The sequence below is a fragment of the Mugil cephalus genome, chromosome 6 (assembly GCF_022458985.1).
Source record: "Mugil cephalus isolate CIBA_MC_2020 chromosome 6, CIBA_Mcephalus_1.1, whole genome shotgun sequence".
Lineage (NCBI taxonomy): Eukaryota > Metazoa > Chordata > Actinopteri > Mugiliformes > Mugilidae > Mugil > Mugil cephalus.
This window is the reverse complement of record NC_061775.1, coordinates 2,140,503-2,158,235: the sequence shown is the minus strand read 5'-3', so window position 1 is coordinate 2,158,235 and position 17,733 is coordinate 2,140,503. Positions and strand designations below refer to the sequence as shown.

Genomic DNA, 17,733 nt, shown 5'->3' with positions numbered 1-17,733 from the left:
TGTTGTTCTTTGGTGAGAAAAGAGCACCATTTATTGCAAATCTCTGATTCAGATATTCAAACTCCAGTGTTATGTTGCACATAGACATCGGTCTTACACACTTCAGTACAGTTGTCAGAGCGACAATGCTGAAAGCACCACAGGTAGGTACATAATAAGAATATATACACATAAATATTTTCATATCAGGAGGCTTGAGCCTAGATAATGCAAATGTTCAGGTACAAAGAGGCTTTAGGTGGTACTGTTGTGTCTAGGGAAAACAAAACACTTCATTGTTACATGCTATGGGTGACTCGTGGACTCAGATGGGTAGTTTAGAACATAAAAACAGACTTTAGGGCAAAATGGGATGCATCAGAATCATTATCTGCATGTATCAAAGTGTTCAGCTGCGAAAGAACCTACACTGTTTTCAACTATATATAATCTTATATACAAATACTTTTTTAAACCATCATAGGTTAATTCACTTTACACACACATACACCGCACATACAAACAAAATCATACCAGTATTATCCCCTGACTTTCCATCTCTTAAATAAAACACACCAAAAAAAATACATACCTGAAGGAGCAGAAATAAGAATGGCTGAAAGGGGTAAACAGCTGAGTGGACGTGATGTGCAACCCCTTTTTGGGGTCCACGCTTATAAAAACATACAGCATTCAAGTCCTGTTAAGGTGCCTCTGTGGGCAGAGGAGTCTCTGTGAAGCGGCAGCTAACCTGGGGTCTCCTGACACGATGATTGTCACTGAGGCAGATGCAGGGATGGCGTGCGGTGCTACGAGGCGTTGCTCTTGAGGTGTTGAGTCTGCAACGGCTTCACGTGATACTCATAGATCTTCAGCGCAGGACCGAGCTTTATCGACAGCCCCGTCAGGACATCGTTACGGGTCATCAAGAGCAGAGACTTGCCGTCAATTTCCTGTCAGGTGGAGAGAAAAACGCTTGATTGGCTTCCTTGTTTTTACCATTCACGTTCATTTTGAACAGGAAGACAATTCAAACCTGATCCTGGAAAGCTGTAGCTTGCTCCTCGAATCCTGTTGCTTTGAAATAATTGACGACGTCAGCAACTCCCCAGTTGGAAGGGTCTGGCAGCTGACCGTTCTCCACTGGGCTGACCAATGAAAGTTAATGGATTTATCTTAATGCAAATGTAAACCAAACTATAACAACTGTTTAACAAATCATTTCAAACCTTTAAACAGAAAATGTCCTGCATTAATTGGAGCAATGATACCTTTTGGTGTCGACAGAGCCATTTGCCTTGTCTTCCATGCCGGCTGTGGATAAAACAAATAATTAATAAAAACAAGAAACGTATACATTATAATAAAATAAATAATAAAATCCAATATTATTATCTAATTAAAAAAATCCAGCTGGGAAATTGTTCAATAATAATCTATTCAATCAACATTTCTATTAAAGACTTTTCTTGGCTGATGGATCTTTTTAGTCTTTTCAGTGTCGCTGTTGCTGCTCTTAAAAGCAGGCAAACAGAAATATTTTCAATATTCTGCGAACACATTCCCTTAAAGGTCCAGTCTGTAGGTTTAGTTGCATTTAGCAGCAGGAAGATTAAAGGCTGCAAGGCTCATTCTAAGCTAATAAAAACACCAATTCACAACTATGCACTATTGAAAATATCATTACTGAATACTATAACCCACTACTTTTTTTTTCTTTTTAATTCTGGTTTTACAACCACTTAATGTTTCCGATGGTCTGAGGATAATTACTCCATGGTTGTCACCAATAATTATTGTCATTAGTGGTTAATCTACTGATTAGTTAACTGTTATTTATTATTTTACAATCTGTGTTTAAAAAAAAGGACATTTGAATGATTTTATGATCAAAAAGTGTATTCACATTGTTGTTTATTTTTTCGATTAATCTTTTAACTTACACGTTGATAGAACCACGTTTATTTTTCATTCGGTTGGGTAAAGTGACATCTTTCACACTTATAGTTCATTGGAGTATATCATACTGAAGTTTTTTCAACGATGCTTGGAGTTTACATAGCAACCAAGGGGTTACAGTAGCAACAAAGCTTTCCAACAGAAACCATGCTGTAGTCTGATGCTGATGAGGCAGAAAACTAATATCTTCCTTCGGCCCGTGTGACTGAGGTAAAATGAAACTCTTACAATCTGTAAGGCTGCAGTAAATTTTCATCAGATGTCTTCTCCTGGAGAACTTAGTGTGTTGGCAGTTCAAACGCCTTCATTGTTCATCTTTCTTATCCTGGCGTTCACTGGATGTGCCCACTGGAACAAAAGCAGCACACTACCGTATTCAAACAGTCAATTTATTACATTTATAACCAAACAAAGCGGCAGAATAAAACAATAGCGATGCTTGGTAAGTACATGGTAGCGTGAAAATGACCACTAATGAAACTCACGTTTGTACCCGAGTTAAAATATAAAACATTATTACAATATAAAATTGCACGGTTATATTTGTATATTATGTGCTAAACACATATCAGTAAGGCAGGATAAAAATAAATAAATAAAACGTTACGGTAAGAGAGACGACAGACATTTTATCGCTGCTTCTTCGTATTTCGTATTAACGTCAAGCTAACAGGGATGGTTAGCTTGCTTTGCTAATACAACATTTAACAGTTACCTTATTTCTCAAGATTCCCGCTTGACAACAATTCCTCGAACAGGCCAGTCACGTATTTTAAATAAGGAAAGCTTTCTAATCAGTGGAATATTTTACCAATTAATTAACGGCGGCATTCGTTTGATAAAATCAAGATTTAATCAAGTAAAGCCAACTAGCCCGTTCATCGGTTTCGCTTCCTTCGCCCACATGATACCAAAGAATCATGGGAAATGCAGTATTTTGCCCTTTCAACGCCAGCGTTTGTAGTTCGACGAGCACCTGCTAAGGCACAAGACAAGTTTTTAATGGTGTTGAATACAAACAGTCGTGGTTTTAATAAAAAGAATTTATTATAGTGACATATCCTTTGTTACATAAAATTTGCTACAGCAAAGTATATTCCCCTTGCAAACACAAGTAAATATGGGTGGGAAAAACCGTGTCAGCCTTCTAAATGATGTGCAAAAGAAAAATCCACAAACTAAACACAGACACATTTCAGATTATTGATCCCATACTGGCATGTGTGACTAGCTACAAGAACTCATGAACTTATTTCCTTCAGTCAGGAGTGTGGAGTGGCTTGGGGAAAAGTGCCATCATTTACATTGAGACTGACAAACATTTCACATACTTGGGAGATAAACAATGCATTAGAGGAACCGTGAATTTTTCCTACACAGTTTTTGGGAAGATTTTCACACACACACACACACACACACACACACACACACACAACAGGCAGTTTGGACAGAAACATGCTAGAATTCCCAGTTGTAGTTTTCCAAATTTTTCCGAATAAATAATATTTTTGATCTTGACATTACATTCTGGGGGAAAAAAATATTTTGGATCCCTTTCGATAAAAGTTAAATTCCAAAAAGGAGAAAAAAGAATCATAAAAAGGTAAGGAGAATAAAAAAATAAGTTAAAACTAAAAGGTACAATTTTAGATAGGCATTAGAGGCGTTGATGTGCATTAACTGGTAAATAAGTTTTATACTTGTTACGGGCAAATGGAAGAAAAGGGTGTACAAATAAATAATTCAATATATTTTAGTAAAATATAACATTTGCAACTTCCTTACATACAGTATACTGGGACCTATGGAAGTTTAAACATGTAAATGTTATTTATAATCTCCAAATATAAATAAAAATAAGAAAAAGTTGTGCCTTTGAAATGAAACAAGGGCTAAATAAAAACATGATCTCAGTCAATGAAAAACAAAGTTCAAATTCAAGCACAGCAAATATCCATATACAGTGCATCTGTACCTAAAATAGCATTCAGTCCCCAGACTTTCACATTTGGTTGTCTAAGATTGTTGAAGTTGATTGAACTGCATTTCCATCATTTACAAAACCAAAGCATCAAGGCAAATAACAATCAAAACGTCTGAAGACTTCAAACTGAAAGACTGTCAACAGTGCATAATTGTTTCAGACACAACTTGAAATGTTAAACTTTGATTTCCCCACAGCTCTGAGGGTCCAACCTGCAGAAATGACCTCAAGCTCTGATCTCCACTCGGACGGCAGAGCTTCCTAAAAAAGGAATAAAGGGTTCACAAAAGCAGAACTGCCTTGTAGGTACTGAACATTTGACATACAGATTCTTTACTTACAACATTTTGACATGTCAACGGGAGGATTTCAGCAGAAAGGACAGATGTTAGAATTAATGCGACATGGCGGGTGCTCACTATAGAAAAATCTCTAATAAAACCTACAGTATACTTCTCTGATGGGTAAGTGTATTATATATGCACAGACAATAACTTAACAAGAGTGGCATACATTAGAAAAAAAAAAAACATTTTGTCCCTTAAATTTCTCTTACTGACCTCAATCAGCCTGAGCAATTTTGCAGAGAAGAATGAGCGAATATTGTTCCATCACAGTGTGTAAGTTGGTAAGAAAATGATGCAAGCAGACTGTAACTGCTTGCAGTGACCCAGATCAATGAATACTTTAAGCTTATATTTCAATTCTGTTATTATGACAGGTTGGTTGCACGTTTTTCTTAGTCTTTTTTTTTTTGCTCGATCACGTCATGCTGTTCAAAACTGCCTTTCGCTGACTACATCACTGTCCCAGGCTGTGAAACAATTTTAACAGAACTGACAAACAAAAGTGGCGGGAAACTTTAGGGCACTATTAGCTTGTTGTGACACCGCTGTACGTACATAACAAACATGCAAGAGTAAAAATAAAAAAACGAAAGAAATATGGCAGTTACACAATGTCTTCCAAGTGCTCTGTTAAAACATAGAAGTTAAAAAAAAAATTAAAAAAATTAAAAATAAAATAAAAGCAACCTAATCAGACATGTGACCAACACTGCTTTGCACCCATGATATACTTCTAAAGAATGTCTGAACTTTCAGCCAGTGGAAAATGCCATGTTGACGCACTTCTAGTACTACATAAATGATCTGTTGCGTGCAGTAACATAATCCTCAGTTTCCTTCATCGTGAAACAAAGTTGTATCTGAAAAATATATAATTTCATTCCATAACTTTAATACCGCACCAAGACTGAGGTAAATAGGAAATGTTCTGTGACCGGATATGGATAAACAATGCTACAACTGATCAGCTAAAACAGACTGACCAGTTTCTGCTTCTTAATGTCAATTGTCAACTTGTAATCTCCTTCTTTGAAAATCAAAAACTGAGAAATCCCCAGTGTTTCTTTTTCTTCATTCAACACCAATTCTTCCTGATCGAATTTTGGTCATGCTTAAACAAAACTTAGAAAAACAAATCTTATATCTCATAGACAATGTATATATCTCTATGCACAAATACACGGTTCTGGGTCTTAAGGACACCAGAATGATGAACAACGCTTCATGTTTCAGTGTTCATTATTAACAAATACTAAACTGAACCCTAAAAGACACTCAGGTATGTAACAGACGACAGATAACTGGCAAACTCTTTGTCAGAAAAAAAAATCCTTTAAATTTCCCAAACCTTAAATCACAATATGTGCAACACCAGCTAATACAATCAATCACTCTTTGTGCCGCTTAAAAATGGGAATAATATTCGCTTTCATGTCGCATTTCAAAGAAATTGAAAAAGGAGAGGGGCTATACTTAAAAGTGGCCAACACAGAGAACAACAACAAAAAAAAAAAGACAAATGATGAGAACGTGGTCTAGTACTTTGTGTTGCAGCACAACAGGTGTCTGCATAATGTGCCTGTGTATAGAATAGTGCTAAATGCACGCAGAATCATGGCAAAAAGGACCTCATTCAGCTGTGTGGAATGAAGGAACGAGGCGTCTGTTTGAGCAACCTGACGGCCTCGGCTCCACCTTAACCTTCTACAGAGTGCAAATATCCCAAAGTGCGAGAGCCCTGATGGGACTCTTGCCCGTTCACTAGAAATCAGCAAACTCTTTTGCACACTTTTCTGTTTGTGAGACACGAATGTCCTCCTCTTCATAGTCATCAAAGTTGCTCGTGTCTCCTGGTCCTCTGCACTTTGGCAAGAAGGGGGCTTCAACCTGAGAATGTCAAAGGAAATGTTTTTTTGTTTGTTTTTTTTTTTTAGATCAGGAACCAGTTAATTGAAACTAACATATGAGTTACATCACATGTTTGGAGCAAGAAACAGGTCATCATAAAAATACAATAAATCACTTACACATAGAGCCCATTCTCCAGCAAATCAAGGCCTACCTTTCGCTCATAGATAGCAATCCAGTCTGTAGTGGAGAACCACTTGTGATTTTTTATGTCATTCACACCATTCTTCAGGTTGCCAAATCTCTTTGTCAGGTCCACCTGGAGCAGGTTTCTCAGTAGATCCTTCAGGTCAGAGCTAAAGTGAGAAGGGAATCGTACCTGCAAGATAAAAAAGGAAGCAAGAATGTTATACAAAAGTTGCACAAAGTACGTGTTTAATAAATCACAATTAAGATCAGTAAAGAACAACTGAGGACCAATATTAAGTTTGTACCTGTGGCCGATAAGACAAGCAGAGTAATGTAGTGCATTCAAATAACACGAACTAATTAAGTTGGACTTTGGTCCACAGCACTCTTTACATACCTTGCCTGACACAATCTTTTCATAGATCTGGATAGGCTGATCAGCAAAGAAAGGAGGGTAACCAGCAGCCATCTCATAGATAAGAACTCCAAGTGCCCACCAGTCCACAGCCTTGTTGTAGCCCTGGAGGAAATAAAATCCATTAGTCTACTTAATTGTCTGTTTTACCTTAAAGTAACATTGCAGAATTTTTGCATCCCCCTTCTTGAAAATAATTAAAATAACACTGTGGGTGCATGAATGTGACGTATCCCTCAGTGTTCCAGCACAGTCATGACTAACATTTCTAGAGCTGTGTCATTTGACTGGCTTAAACAGTTAATGACAGCAGTAACTATTTGTGTCATTATTCAAATCATTATTTGCTTTGCCTATGTTTATCTCACAATGAATGTGGATTTGAGTACCAGTGAATATGCGGTTTAGGCTTCCGCATTAATTGGACAGACCCTAAGTATGCACAGCAGCGATGCAGACCTCAAGAGCTGTGATTGGTCCACTTGGTAGTACAATGTTTCCGCTTTAGTATTTTCAGCTGCATCTCCATCTGCAATCCGCAATTATCAAATTGACTGTTTTGGATCAATAAAGATGGAACACATCGAGGAAAGGTTAACTGAGGAGGTTTGGAGAGACAAACATTTCTATGACCCGTCTTTGGTGGAATTTTTGGCAAAAGTTTCAGTTGCCATTGTTGAAAGTGAAGCAGGAAATAGGAGTAAAAACTAACCTGACTGGCAAAAAAGGCACAACGCCGACTAGTGTTTGGGTGGTGTTTTTACAAGGTCATCCAGACCGATGAGCACACAATTATAAATGGCTTGGACCAGCATAGGTTACGTTTGTAGATTATGACATCTATGTCCTGCAGTTCCCTAAATGAGCCTTTAGTTAGTTGCGTACACTACATTGTCAGTGTTTCATTTGACACCCAGTATGTATAGAGCTATGGGGATGAGGCGCTCACCTTGCTGAGGATGATCTCTGGAGCGAGGTACTCAGGAGTTCCACACAATGTCCAGGTCCTGCCTTTTACTCTTTTGGCAAAGCCAAAGTCTGTGACCTAAGGAAAGAACAGCAGAAGAGTGATAAGAACAGTGAGAAGGACAAAGCTAACAAAAAACATACTTCTAATCTGGACCATGACTCATGAGAGAAACACGCACCTTTGTCATGTTTTTCAAATTAAACTTGTAGGGAATACTAACATAAGACACTTAACTATATATTTGTCCCTGGTTAGCACTACCCCACAAACCACAGAGAGATCAGTACAAGTCTTTGTATGTGTTTTGCACTGTATGTTACCTACATATCATCATGGGTCTCAACAGGATCTATCTGGTTAAATAAAGGTAAAATTAAAAAAATCTCGATGACTTCCTGCTGTGAGGCTGTACAACCAACTCGATCCCTCATATGAACAACAGAACTCAAATACAGCAGAACTACTGTTGTATTTAATATGTAGTTTTTAGTAGTTAATCTTTACTTTTCTTTGTCCTGTGAGGATAATTTAAAGGATTATTTTATCTTATATTAATTTTATGTCCAAATAAACACTTTTCCTGTCCCGTCCTTTCCCCCCACGTCTCTCTTTCACAGACTTTGATACTTGGCTCCTTATGGACAGTCCCCGCTCAGGCCACTGGAGCTGATCAGTCCCAGGAGACTAGGGTTCTTGGGAGGTTAGCAGCCTCCCTAGCTCTATTTTCCCAGGATACATGTAAATATGGGACAACAAATGCCACTAGATGTTTTATGAGGACTTCAATATGCTAGGCTTGAGTACGCCTATGCAGCTTTATGTTTCCTGTGCTTTTTGCTGATTTATCTGTACTTATGGACATACCTAATAATGAAGATATAATAATGATTTGTCTGTCCATAGTAAGTAATCCATGAAATCCATGTTGATGGAAACTTAAGTTGGAAGAGTCATATTCACCTTGTCTATAATAAAATATCGAAATCTATTGGAATCATTTGTAAATTTTGATGTTTGGTTCACCAAAAATGTCTCCTAACCCTACATTATAGCTGAATCTATCCATATCTAATATCTTGTAATATCATTTGGAGAGCTACATATCTCCATAAACGTTTTATGTTACAGAAGCAGTTCTGCAGAATTGCTACATACAGTGAATGGTCTGCTCACTCAGGCCCTCTGCTCAAACAACTGAATATCAGTTGATAATTTAAACAAATACCTAACATGCTTATTCATTCTCCATTTTTGCCTTCTAAAGCATTTTTCAGTGACGTACACAACCTTATTATAAGACAGGTTAATTGGTTACTTCTCCCAAAGTTCTGTACTGAACTGTCGATTCTCTATGAGAGACAGAGGCGCAACTATGGAACAGATATATCCATATTTCATCCCAGTCTACTTCTGTAAATCGCTTTAAACATAAGCTTAGGATATTCTTGGAGACCCTGACCTGATGTACTGTACTTATGCTTAAGTTTACACATTCTCATCATATACTCACACATTTTTTAAAAAATAAATCTTTTCTGGATGTCAATTTTATGCTGTAAACTATTTAAGAGCTACTGGTTATTTTGTGTATTACTATTTTTATATAAATGTTGTACTGACGTAAGGAGGTGAGATTAATATATATAAACCCCAATGGGTTTTTGGATCTCACTTATGGTCAAGTCCAACTGCACTGTGCTCTGGTCCACCTCTTCAAGCATGCCAGCGTACGGTAGGCAGTGGTCACGCTGGTAAATAGAACCAGACCTTGGTCTTCAAACATGCTTGCCAAGTGTGAGTGCACTCTTAATCGTTTAGCAATACTGGCCCGCTTGTTTGTGTTGTCCATCTATGTACACTGTTTCCCAAGAAGTTGGAATAATTTTGTTTTCAGACACAATCCTCTTTATATGAATCACACTGTCACTATTTCATGAGAAGATGTAGAATTATTTTATTCCAACTTTATGGGCACCAGTGCACACGTGTCTGGAAGGTACACACACATACCTCCTTGTTCTTCAAACTGTTATTATCACAATTAATGATTGCAACGTTTTCTGAATACCTTCTGGGTTACTCATGGGACATGACTTATAGTACAGATTAAATTTGTGAATGATTTTCAATGACCTTTCCACATAAATGATACAGCTGTTGTGTACCTGGATGTATCCATGTTGGTCTATGAGCAGGTTTTCAGGCTTCAGGTCTCTGTAGATGAGGTCTAAGGAGTGAAGGTACTCAAAGGTGAGTACGATCTGAGCTGCATAAAATCGTGCATGGTGTTCGCTGAAAGAGATAAACGTTAAGAGTCAAAAGTGAAGTCAGCCAACAAGGTGTTAGAGCAAATACCGTTTTGTCCAGCAACAACAACAACACAGTCAACAAAACAAAAATACAGTTCAAATGATGTGTACAGTACCTGAACCTTCCAGTGCGTCTGAGGTGTGAGAACATTTCTCCACCGGGCACATATTCCATCACCATGTAGAGGTTTGAGTTGTCCTGTTGATTAAAGTAATAGAACTTCTGTTAGTGTCACGTTATTGTTGTGGGTATGACTTCTTTGTTGAAGTTGCTCAATTATTCAACTTGAACTACTAAGATGTGCAGTCCAACTCTAGCACCCCAACAAGTGAACAAAACCTTGATGCAACAAATTCACAGTCGGGTATGAACTCTGGTTTTCAAAGTTGGTATGTTTTAGTTACAGAACTACATATTCAAGTGCTTGACTGGACATAACAAGTAATGCAACAGGTAATGCTAGAGCTGTACAGTACGAGCAGAGAAGTAGTGGATTCTGGCTGCACAGAAAGACTGCTAGAACTTCAAGCAAATGTTTAATAAAACCGGTACAAGACTAACCCTGCGCGGTATAACCAAGGGGTTTGGAGAGAACAGTGTACAACAGCGTTGCACATTTAGTATTCCTAGTACCTTGAAAGCGTACTCCAATCTGACGAGGAAGGGGAAGGAGACGGCCTGCAGTATTCTCTTTTCATTTAGCGTGTGTTCTATTTGCTTCAACTTCACCACCTAAATGACACAAGAGACAAGCAAATATCATAATATGTTACACATCTTGTACTGTAGGTATCGATGCATTGAGCAATTTCTAAAATCCAACACATTAAGTACACATGATTGTTGGTACATCTACTCCCCCTATGGCCAAAAGAGGTATTGCATTATTTTTATATTTTTGAACCATTTATTTTACACTCCAGTCAGTTACTGGCTCAGTGTGATAAAAATGTTAAGTGTTAAAATGGCATTATTCTTGAAGATAGATAATGTGTGTGTTTTTTTTCTTTTTTAAATGTTCTTTGTTTTGTCATGCAGTTCAGTCATGACTGGTTTGAATGTGAATAGCTGCATGCCACTGCATTCACACAGCTTCATGATACGTTCTGATTTGGTAGCTCTTTGTTTCACAAAGACTGTTTTTTTGAAGCTTAGGAAGTCAGAACACAGTGAGAGATCAAAGAAATAATAAAATACTACAAATAAAAAAACAGCCATGATATCTACTGTGACATTATATTGAACATTTTAAACCGTTTAGTTGTGTGAGGAACTACTAAGAGTTTAGTACATAAAATATAGAGATATACAGAATGAGAAGCCCTACAACGTATAAAAGGAATGTTTTGTAGCTGTGGAACCGAAACAGAAAGTCAGCAAAGTTTACCTCTGAAATTCAAGAGAGCAGAGAGATGCTAACCTGCTTCTTTCACATCATTTTTTTTTTTTTAAATCGAAACTCTCATGCAAGACATGTTTGCGGTTTGCCGTGATAGCAGTGCAGTGCATGAGGAGAGGCGTTTCATTTCCTTCATGACACACAGTCATGTCAAGCATTTGTAGGGTTTTCTTTTAAAAAGAAGCATAATTTAAATCTCTGGTTTTTATGGATTTTTCCCCCCAAATCATTCACTTACTTTTTGTTTGTCCAAGATCTTCATGGCATAGAACTGATTTGTTCCTTTATGTTTAACAAGCATTACTCGTCCAAATGAGCCAGTGCCCAGAGTCTTGAACCTGTCAAAGTCATCCAGGCTCGTTGTGTTCTGAGGAAACACGTTATCGGCAAAAATTACAAAATTAAACTGAGGCAATTTGGAAATTTGGCATACAGAAAGTTAAACTCTGATGGCCACCACTAGCTTTTTTCTTATAGTAGCTTAAAGAAAAGAAAAAAAACAAGCATATAAACTGAACGGAAATGTGTGATACAGTACGATTTTTCAATCAGCCAGCATTTGAGTCAATAAGATCTCTAACATTTCGAGCTTAGGAAGTGGCCACAGGAAGAAGCTTAGTTCTGTAATACTATTTATCAGATTTTGGCAATAACATACCTCAAGTGTTGAGAGAAATTCGTGTTAAGTGTTAAGAAGTTTGAATTCTTTAAGTAAAGTGCTCATTGGAAGCAACTTACCTGTGGTGGACACTCCCATTTTCTTAAAAAATCTTCTTTGGCTTTAGCTAAGAACTCTTTCACTACAAAAGGAGACAAATTTGTAATACAAGAATTTGAATTTTGGTACCCGCACAAGGTCAGTTAACAGGTTCAGGGCACTATAACGAGTTCAGGGAAACCAAACAAAGGCAGTTCACACGTTCAGAGGAGCAAATGCGTTTTAAGATCAGGCAAATGTAAAGTATTAGGGAGGTAGGACTGTACTTAAACAGCAAAAAAAGACCTATATTATAAAACTCACAACCACACACCTATGCAGGAGATTTGAAATCACAAAGTGATGCAAAGAGCTCTGTGGAGTTTAAAGAATTGGCCAATTTGAAGACAAGCTATTCTGCATCCCTTTCAGGAGTAGGTAGGAGTAAAAGGGGAGAGGCAGCAACGACATAGGGCAGAGAAAGGACAAAATGCATAACTGAGACTACAGTGCAGGCAATACATTAGACAGTGCATTGTGAAAGTCACAGCAGACATGAGATGTCCAAAGTCAAAGAGTAATTTCTAGGTGTCTAATGTCTCATTGGTGTCACACTTTGGTACGCTGGTACTAATTTAAATGCATACCTAGCACTGACACACTTGTACCTTAACAGACATGACTATTTAACATGGCAAGAAACATTTTAATCTAGTCATTGCAAAAAATCACTCTATGACTTGGGATGCCTCATGGAGAAATGAGCATACCAAAAGTCTCTGGTTTGCAGGAACATTCACCCACATGGATGGAAATGATGGAGAAGAGAAAGAGAGGAAGAAACATTTATGAAGAACATGTTAGAGTCACACAACAAAATGACACTGAAGAAGACAACATAAGGCATCGCTACTGTAGGATAGAAGTTAGACCAAATAAAATGAATCTAGATGGAAACAACAATATTATGTTTGGTTTCTTTGATTGTCTTTAAAAGAGGTGGTCAAAACAAATACTGTCTGAAGTCATAGGATGATTACATCTTATTGCACATCAAACAAGACATAGAATAGAAGAGAACTATGAGTTAATTGATCGCCCATGGGGAAATTCTTTGTCTGCATTAAACCCAACAATTTGTTTACACAGTGGTGTGTACACTTGGGTAATGCCCAGGGAGCAATTCGGGGGTTGAACCTGTGACTCTCTATGCCACAGCTCCCCTCATTGTGTCAAAGTAATCAAATCAGATTCTGAGTTACGAATATTTGAGTAGTTCTTCCTATTATCTTCTTTTTCTTATTATTAAACGTTGAAAATTAGACATCAGGTGGGGTTTCTGTCCATGGCCATTTGCTTGTGTGTAGTAGGTATTGTTCTGTATTTAGTTCCAATTTTATCCGTCTTTCCTGCCAGTGCTGGAGGTGTAAGTTATCCCACAAAGAATAAAAGACAACACTGATTGAAATGACATTGTAAAAAGCCCACATAAAACACATTCCATACTTGCAAAAGAGTACACAAAAATGACAGGGCACAGATATTAAGATGATGTAAGCGACTGTGGCACCACAAATGACCTGCACTACAAAGTGTTTTGCCTAAGCCGCTTTCGCTAATATCACTGGTGGATGCAGAATGTGCATAAATACTGCAATTGTGAACCTGATAAGGTAGGTAACTCTGAACACCAAGCGGCTGCTCACAGTTCAAGGAACTTGAAGGCCAACTGCACTAGCACATAGACGTAACAACAACGCAACAAAAAAAATATTTAATTAGGAGATCTGTCAAACCCATTAAACAGGACTTTAGTTTCGACGAAGTTACACCGCATCGCTGGTTTGACATGTGTGAAGTAAACGCGATCCTACTCAGAGCTACAGATGGCGAACACATTTAAAAGTAAAAGCAATGCACTGCACTTACTCAACTGATCCCACATTATGGTGAACTCAGAGATATGAGGAATCTCACTCTCTTGTCCTTTCTGCTCTTGGCCACTCTTAAGATATTTGTGGAAAATACGGCTGGCGAAGGATTGATCCTTTCCCTGGGCCATTTTGAGCCAAATATCTTGACGTGTGTGAGTGAGAAGACACACAGGCAAAGTAGCCGTTGACAGCCAGTGATTCTAACTTCCTGTCTGCAGTCAAGTGCTTTGCAATGCTTGGCTAACCACACTGAGTTAAGCTTCCTGTTCACGTACTCTGCTTCAATTTCAGCAGCCAACTGCATGTCCACTACACTTCATCTCCCATGCAAATGGTGACATTGTTTTGAAAGAAGTGCACCAACTAAAATGCCAGCTTTGTTATGTCATGCCAAAAGCCCTGTACATCTTCGGTGGATTCATCATTGTGCTGTTAGGAAAACAGTAAGCTTGTAACACCAAAACAGAAGTTATCACCCTAGGTTAGTGTGCTCTCTGGTGGTTATGTTTTAAAATGCAGTTCATCAGAGAACTTTCCCTTATTGTCAGATTCACCCTTGTGGTGTGACCCTTAGCTGTGTACTTTAAATAATGCTGGAGTAGTAGAAATGTGGGGGGTTACACCAGTTGGGATACTCAGAATAACAGCATTAAACCAAAATGACACCGACAAGTTAATATATTTCTCGTTAGCATTGTAGTGTTACTGTACATTAACGTACAGTCAGCCCCACCCTGCAGAAACACCACACAGGTGGCTTGAGTCACAAGTCTGTGAGACTCTATGAACCGGTGCCAGTCAGAAAGCAGGTCAAGATCAGTGCTCTCCAGACACACCACTGGCTATGGCACAGTTTGGTGGATTAGGCTGGACATTACTCAGAAGCACACAGTGAAGGCAACACTGTGGCCACTGACTACTGCTTTCCAGTGATTAAGTGAGTGGCTAAGATTGCTCTCCAACAGGTGAAATTCGACTAAGAGGGCACCCTTGGAGTTGTAGCATCAACACAACATGTTAATGCCACTATATGTGAGCAGTGACCGTGGGTCACAAAGTGAGCATTTTGCAGTTTTTCAACAGGAAAACAACACCACTAAAAAAAAAATCTAGGAAACTTCTTTTTACGACGATTGTCCTGCTACTACTACATCCATCAGTCCTGATCAACCTGAGTGTTAGCAGCTATCAGGGACCTGTTGTTAGCAATAATCAGGCCTTGCACTTCGAGTATAACCATGTTTGCTGATGTTATCTGGCTCCAGGCACACATTGTTAGCTCTTTGAAAACCAAACAGGGCGCTTTTAAGGATCAGTTGAACATCAAATAATAACAAACAAAAAAAGCTTTAATTTCAACTTTCTTTCTTGACATTGGTCGCTGTGATGTAGCTCCAATAAGACACCGAGGACCACACTGGCGTTTGCTCATATGATGCTTTTAACGCCATCATTAATGAGCACCCTGCATCCTTTGTGATACGGTTTCAGTTGAGATAAGCAAATAGAAATGATAACGAGAGAGAAAAGCACGGCTTGTAAACTGCCCTACCAAAGATGGTTGTGCTCTGCAGCCTCGTATTGCTGTAGAGTCTGCTAACACTGGGCAGCAGCTGCTAAATACTGCTCATCTCTGACTTTAATAAACAAGCAGCAGTGACATTTAAACGGCTAACAGGCTAGGTGGGCTGTTTCCTTGGGCTCACCGCTTTCTTGTTCATTGCCTTTCTTGGCAGTCGCTGTGTTTCCCATCGCAGGAAGACGGGGCGACCCACAGCTGGCTAGGAGCGGTGATGGTGGCGGGTAGCTAACAGGGTGCTCCGTCAGCGAGCTAACAAATTTCAGCTTGTGCTTAACCGCTTGGCCGAAAACGACATCAATGTCTCCTCTCTGCGGACAGAACCTCGACGTGGCCCGCTCGTCGCCTTAGTAGTCCGTATTTACGAGGTCCTTTGTCGTTCAAGTATGCCTCCGCTGGAATGACAACATGATCCAGACTTTTCACCTCTGCCTGCTGTCGTTTTGTGTTGCGTTCACGTCATGTGGGAATGCCCAAGGAAAAGATTTGCTGCCTTCGGGTACCGGTCGTAAATAGTATCAATGATCACTATATTTAAGTAAAAATATTGATAGCGGTTGCAGTTAGTAATTATTATGGTAACCATTTTAATACATTAATGCATGACAATACTGATTAATATACAGATTCAAGAGTCTAGATTTATTGTGATTTTTAAATTCTCGAAAATTAAAATCTCTTGTGAATTTACATTTAGATTTATTTGGATAAATTGCTCTCTATTTTGGAAAATCCATCCCATCCACTTCACCAAACATTAGAGGAGCAGAGGAGTTCATTCTCCAGCAGACTGATTTAGCTCTGCTGTTATAATGAACGCACCAGAACTTCTTTTATTCCATAATCTATCCAGCTGTATAACAGCTGATCTTCTTATAACAAGTTTTGTAATAAGTTACTATGACCAAGCAAAGTCTGTCTAAGTCTATTTATTGACCATTGATTCTGCTGTGTTTCTTGTCATTTTACTTGTCCCATTCTGCTTTTATTATTCCATTCTGCTTTTATTATTCTATTTATTGTATGTATGCGAGGCGTCCAAACAAATTGCCCCTGGTGGGATTAATAAAGTTGTCTGTATCTGAATCTCCAGTCCGACGCAGAGCTAGATTCACACTCACTCTCACACTTACACCAATTTAGAATCACCAATGAACCTATAAGCATGTCTTTGGATGGTGGGGGTAAGCTGGAGTATCCAGAGAGAACCTACACTGGCACAGGGAGAACATGCAAACTCCACACTGAAAGGCCCCAGTCAGATTCAAACTCAGACTTTCTTACTGTGAGGCATAAGTGAAATATTATTTCTCACCAGCGGTATTTAACTATCAGGAGGGGGGTGAGTGAGGGTGTAAGTTTAGGCAGAGGGCACAATCTGCTTGTGTACCTCCTCCCTGAGGGCAGTAGGGAGAAGACGTGATGGGAGGGATGTTAATTATAATTATTATTAATTATTGCTATTTAAATACTTATAATTAATGTATATAATTACAAAGTAAGTCTATGCAATAATAGCCTGAAAACATACACTCCAGCATTTATAAACACTGGCTTTACAACCTAAATAATTGTCAAATTGTCACGACTGTATGTCACAAAGGTAGACAGACCCTTTGAGGCACTAAAATACATCAATACGTGATTATTTCAGCCACAGGGATGAACCGCAGAATAAATAAATAAATAAAGACCCATTCATCAATGAAAAATTCGTGTGTAATGTCAAAGAAACTGTCAAAAAACACTGAGAATTTCAGTTGTCAGTGGGTTTAGAACTTGTCAGAAAACTTTGCACGCCATGTTGGCCTGTCAAAGACACGCGTAAAATAAAAACAAGAGCGTAAGAAGAAGAGAGTATGACACATTTGAAAGAAGTGAACTGCACGTTAATGACGCGGCCATTAACGGTAAGGTTGTTTTTAGCACCACGGCCAGCGACCCAGTTGCTAGGTAGCTGCGCTGTGTTTGTACCAGCGAGCTGTGGAGGAAGAGCTGCACCGAGCCCTTTCTTAAATAATGACCACAGGGTGTGCGGAAAGCAACTCGCAACTGCGGTGAGAATTTTGCTTTCATTCTTAACTAGCTAACCGCTCAATGCAATATATGCAGAATTAACGTGA

General features: G+C 38.6%; 2 protein-coding genes across 5 annotated transcripts; both read right to left on the bottom strand.

Annotated features, from left to right (window-relative positions):
* Positions 1-2: 2 nt before the first annotated feature.
* Positions 3-2,851, bottom strand: samd13 (sterile alpha motif domain containing 13). 2 transcript variants are annotated; one of them, XM_047586348.1, is made up of 5 exons: positions 2,654-2,851; positions 2,167-2,305; positions 1,251-1,293; positions 1,016-1,127; positions 3-932 (listed from the first exon to the last, which is right to left on the bottom strand). In XM_047586348.1, exons 2-5 carry the CDS (start codon positions 2,192-2,194, stop codon positions 789-791), a joined length of 327 nt encoding a protein of 108 aa, XP_047442304.1. In that variant the 5' UTR covers positions 2,195-2,305; positions 2,654-2,851; the 3' UTR covers positions 3-788. The 2 variants fall into 2 exon arrangements, with proteins under 2 accessions (XP_047442304.1, XP_047442303.1); XM_047586347.1 differs by having other exon boundaries at positions 2,167-2,286.
* A 112-nt stretch (positions 2,852-2,963) lies between these two features.
* On the bottom strand, positions 2,964-16,050 carry prkacba (protein kinase, cAMP-dependent, catalytic, beta a). Of its 3 annotated transcripts, XM_047586341.1 has the most exons (11): positions 15,738-16,050; positions 12,868-12,876; positions 12,139-12,200; positions 11,639-11,767; positions 10,635-10,733; positions 10,117-10,199; positions 9,857-9,983; positions 7,671-7,766; positions 6,704-6,826; positions 6,332-6,496; positions 2,964-6,156 (listed from the first exon to the last, which is right to left on the bottom strand). In XM_047586341.1, the coding sequence occupies exons 1-11, from the start codon at positions 15,781-15,783 to the stop codon at positions 6,031-6,033; spliced, it is 1,065 nt and encodes a 354-aa protein (XP_047442297.1). In that variant the 5' UTR covers positions 15,784-16,050; the 3' UTR covers positions 2,964-6,030. The 3 variants fall into 3 exon arrangements, with proteins under 3 accessions (XP_047442297.1, XP_047442298.1, XP_047442296.1); XM_047586342.1 differs by lacking the exon at positions 12,868-12,876; XM_047586340.1 differs by lacking the exons at positions 12,868-12,876; positions 15,738-16,050 and adding an exon at positions 14,027-15,717.
* Between the last annotated feature and the right edge of the window lie 1,683 nt (positions 16,051-17,733).

Bases quoted from the DNA above. Each gene is read 5' to 3' on its own strand.
- samd13 (XM_047586348.1), bottom strand. From the start codon at position 2,194: ATGAAAATTTACTGCAGCCTTACAGATT. The intron at 1,294-2,166 runs GTAAGAGTTTCA...TTTTATCCACAG, and splicing joins TTACTGCAGCCTTACAGATT to CCGGCATGGAAGACAAGGCA. The intron at 933-1,015 runs GTTTGAATTGTC...TCCACCTGACAG, and splicing joins CTACAGCTTTCCAGGATCAG to GAAATTGACGGCAAGTCTCT.
- prkacba (XM_047586340.1), bottom strand. From the start codon at position 14,159: ATGGCCCAGGGAAAGGATCAATCCTTCGCCAGCCGTATTTTCCACAAA. The intron at 7,767-9,856 runs GTACACAACAGC...TTCTTTCCTTAG, and splicing joins ACCAACATGGATACATCCAG to GTCACAGACTTTGGCTTTGC. The intron at 6,497-6,703 runs GTATGTAAAGAG...TTTATCTTGCAG, and splicing joins AAAAGATTGTGTCAGGCAAG to GTACGATTCCCTTCTCACTT.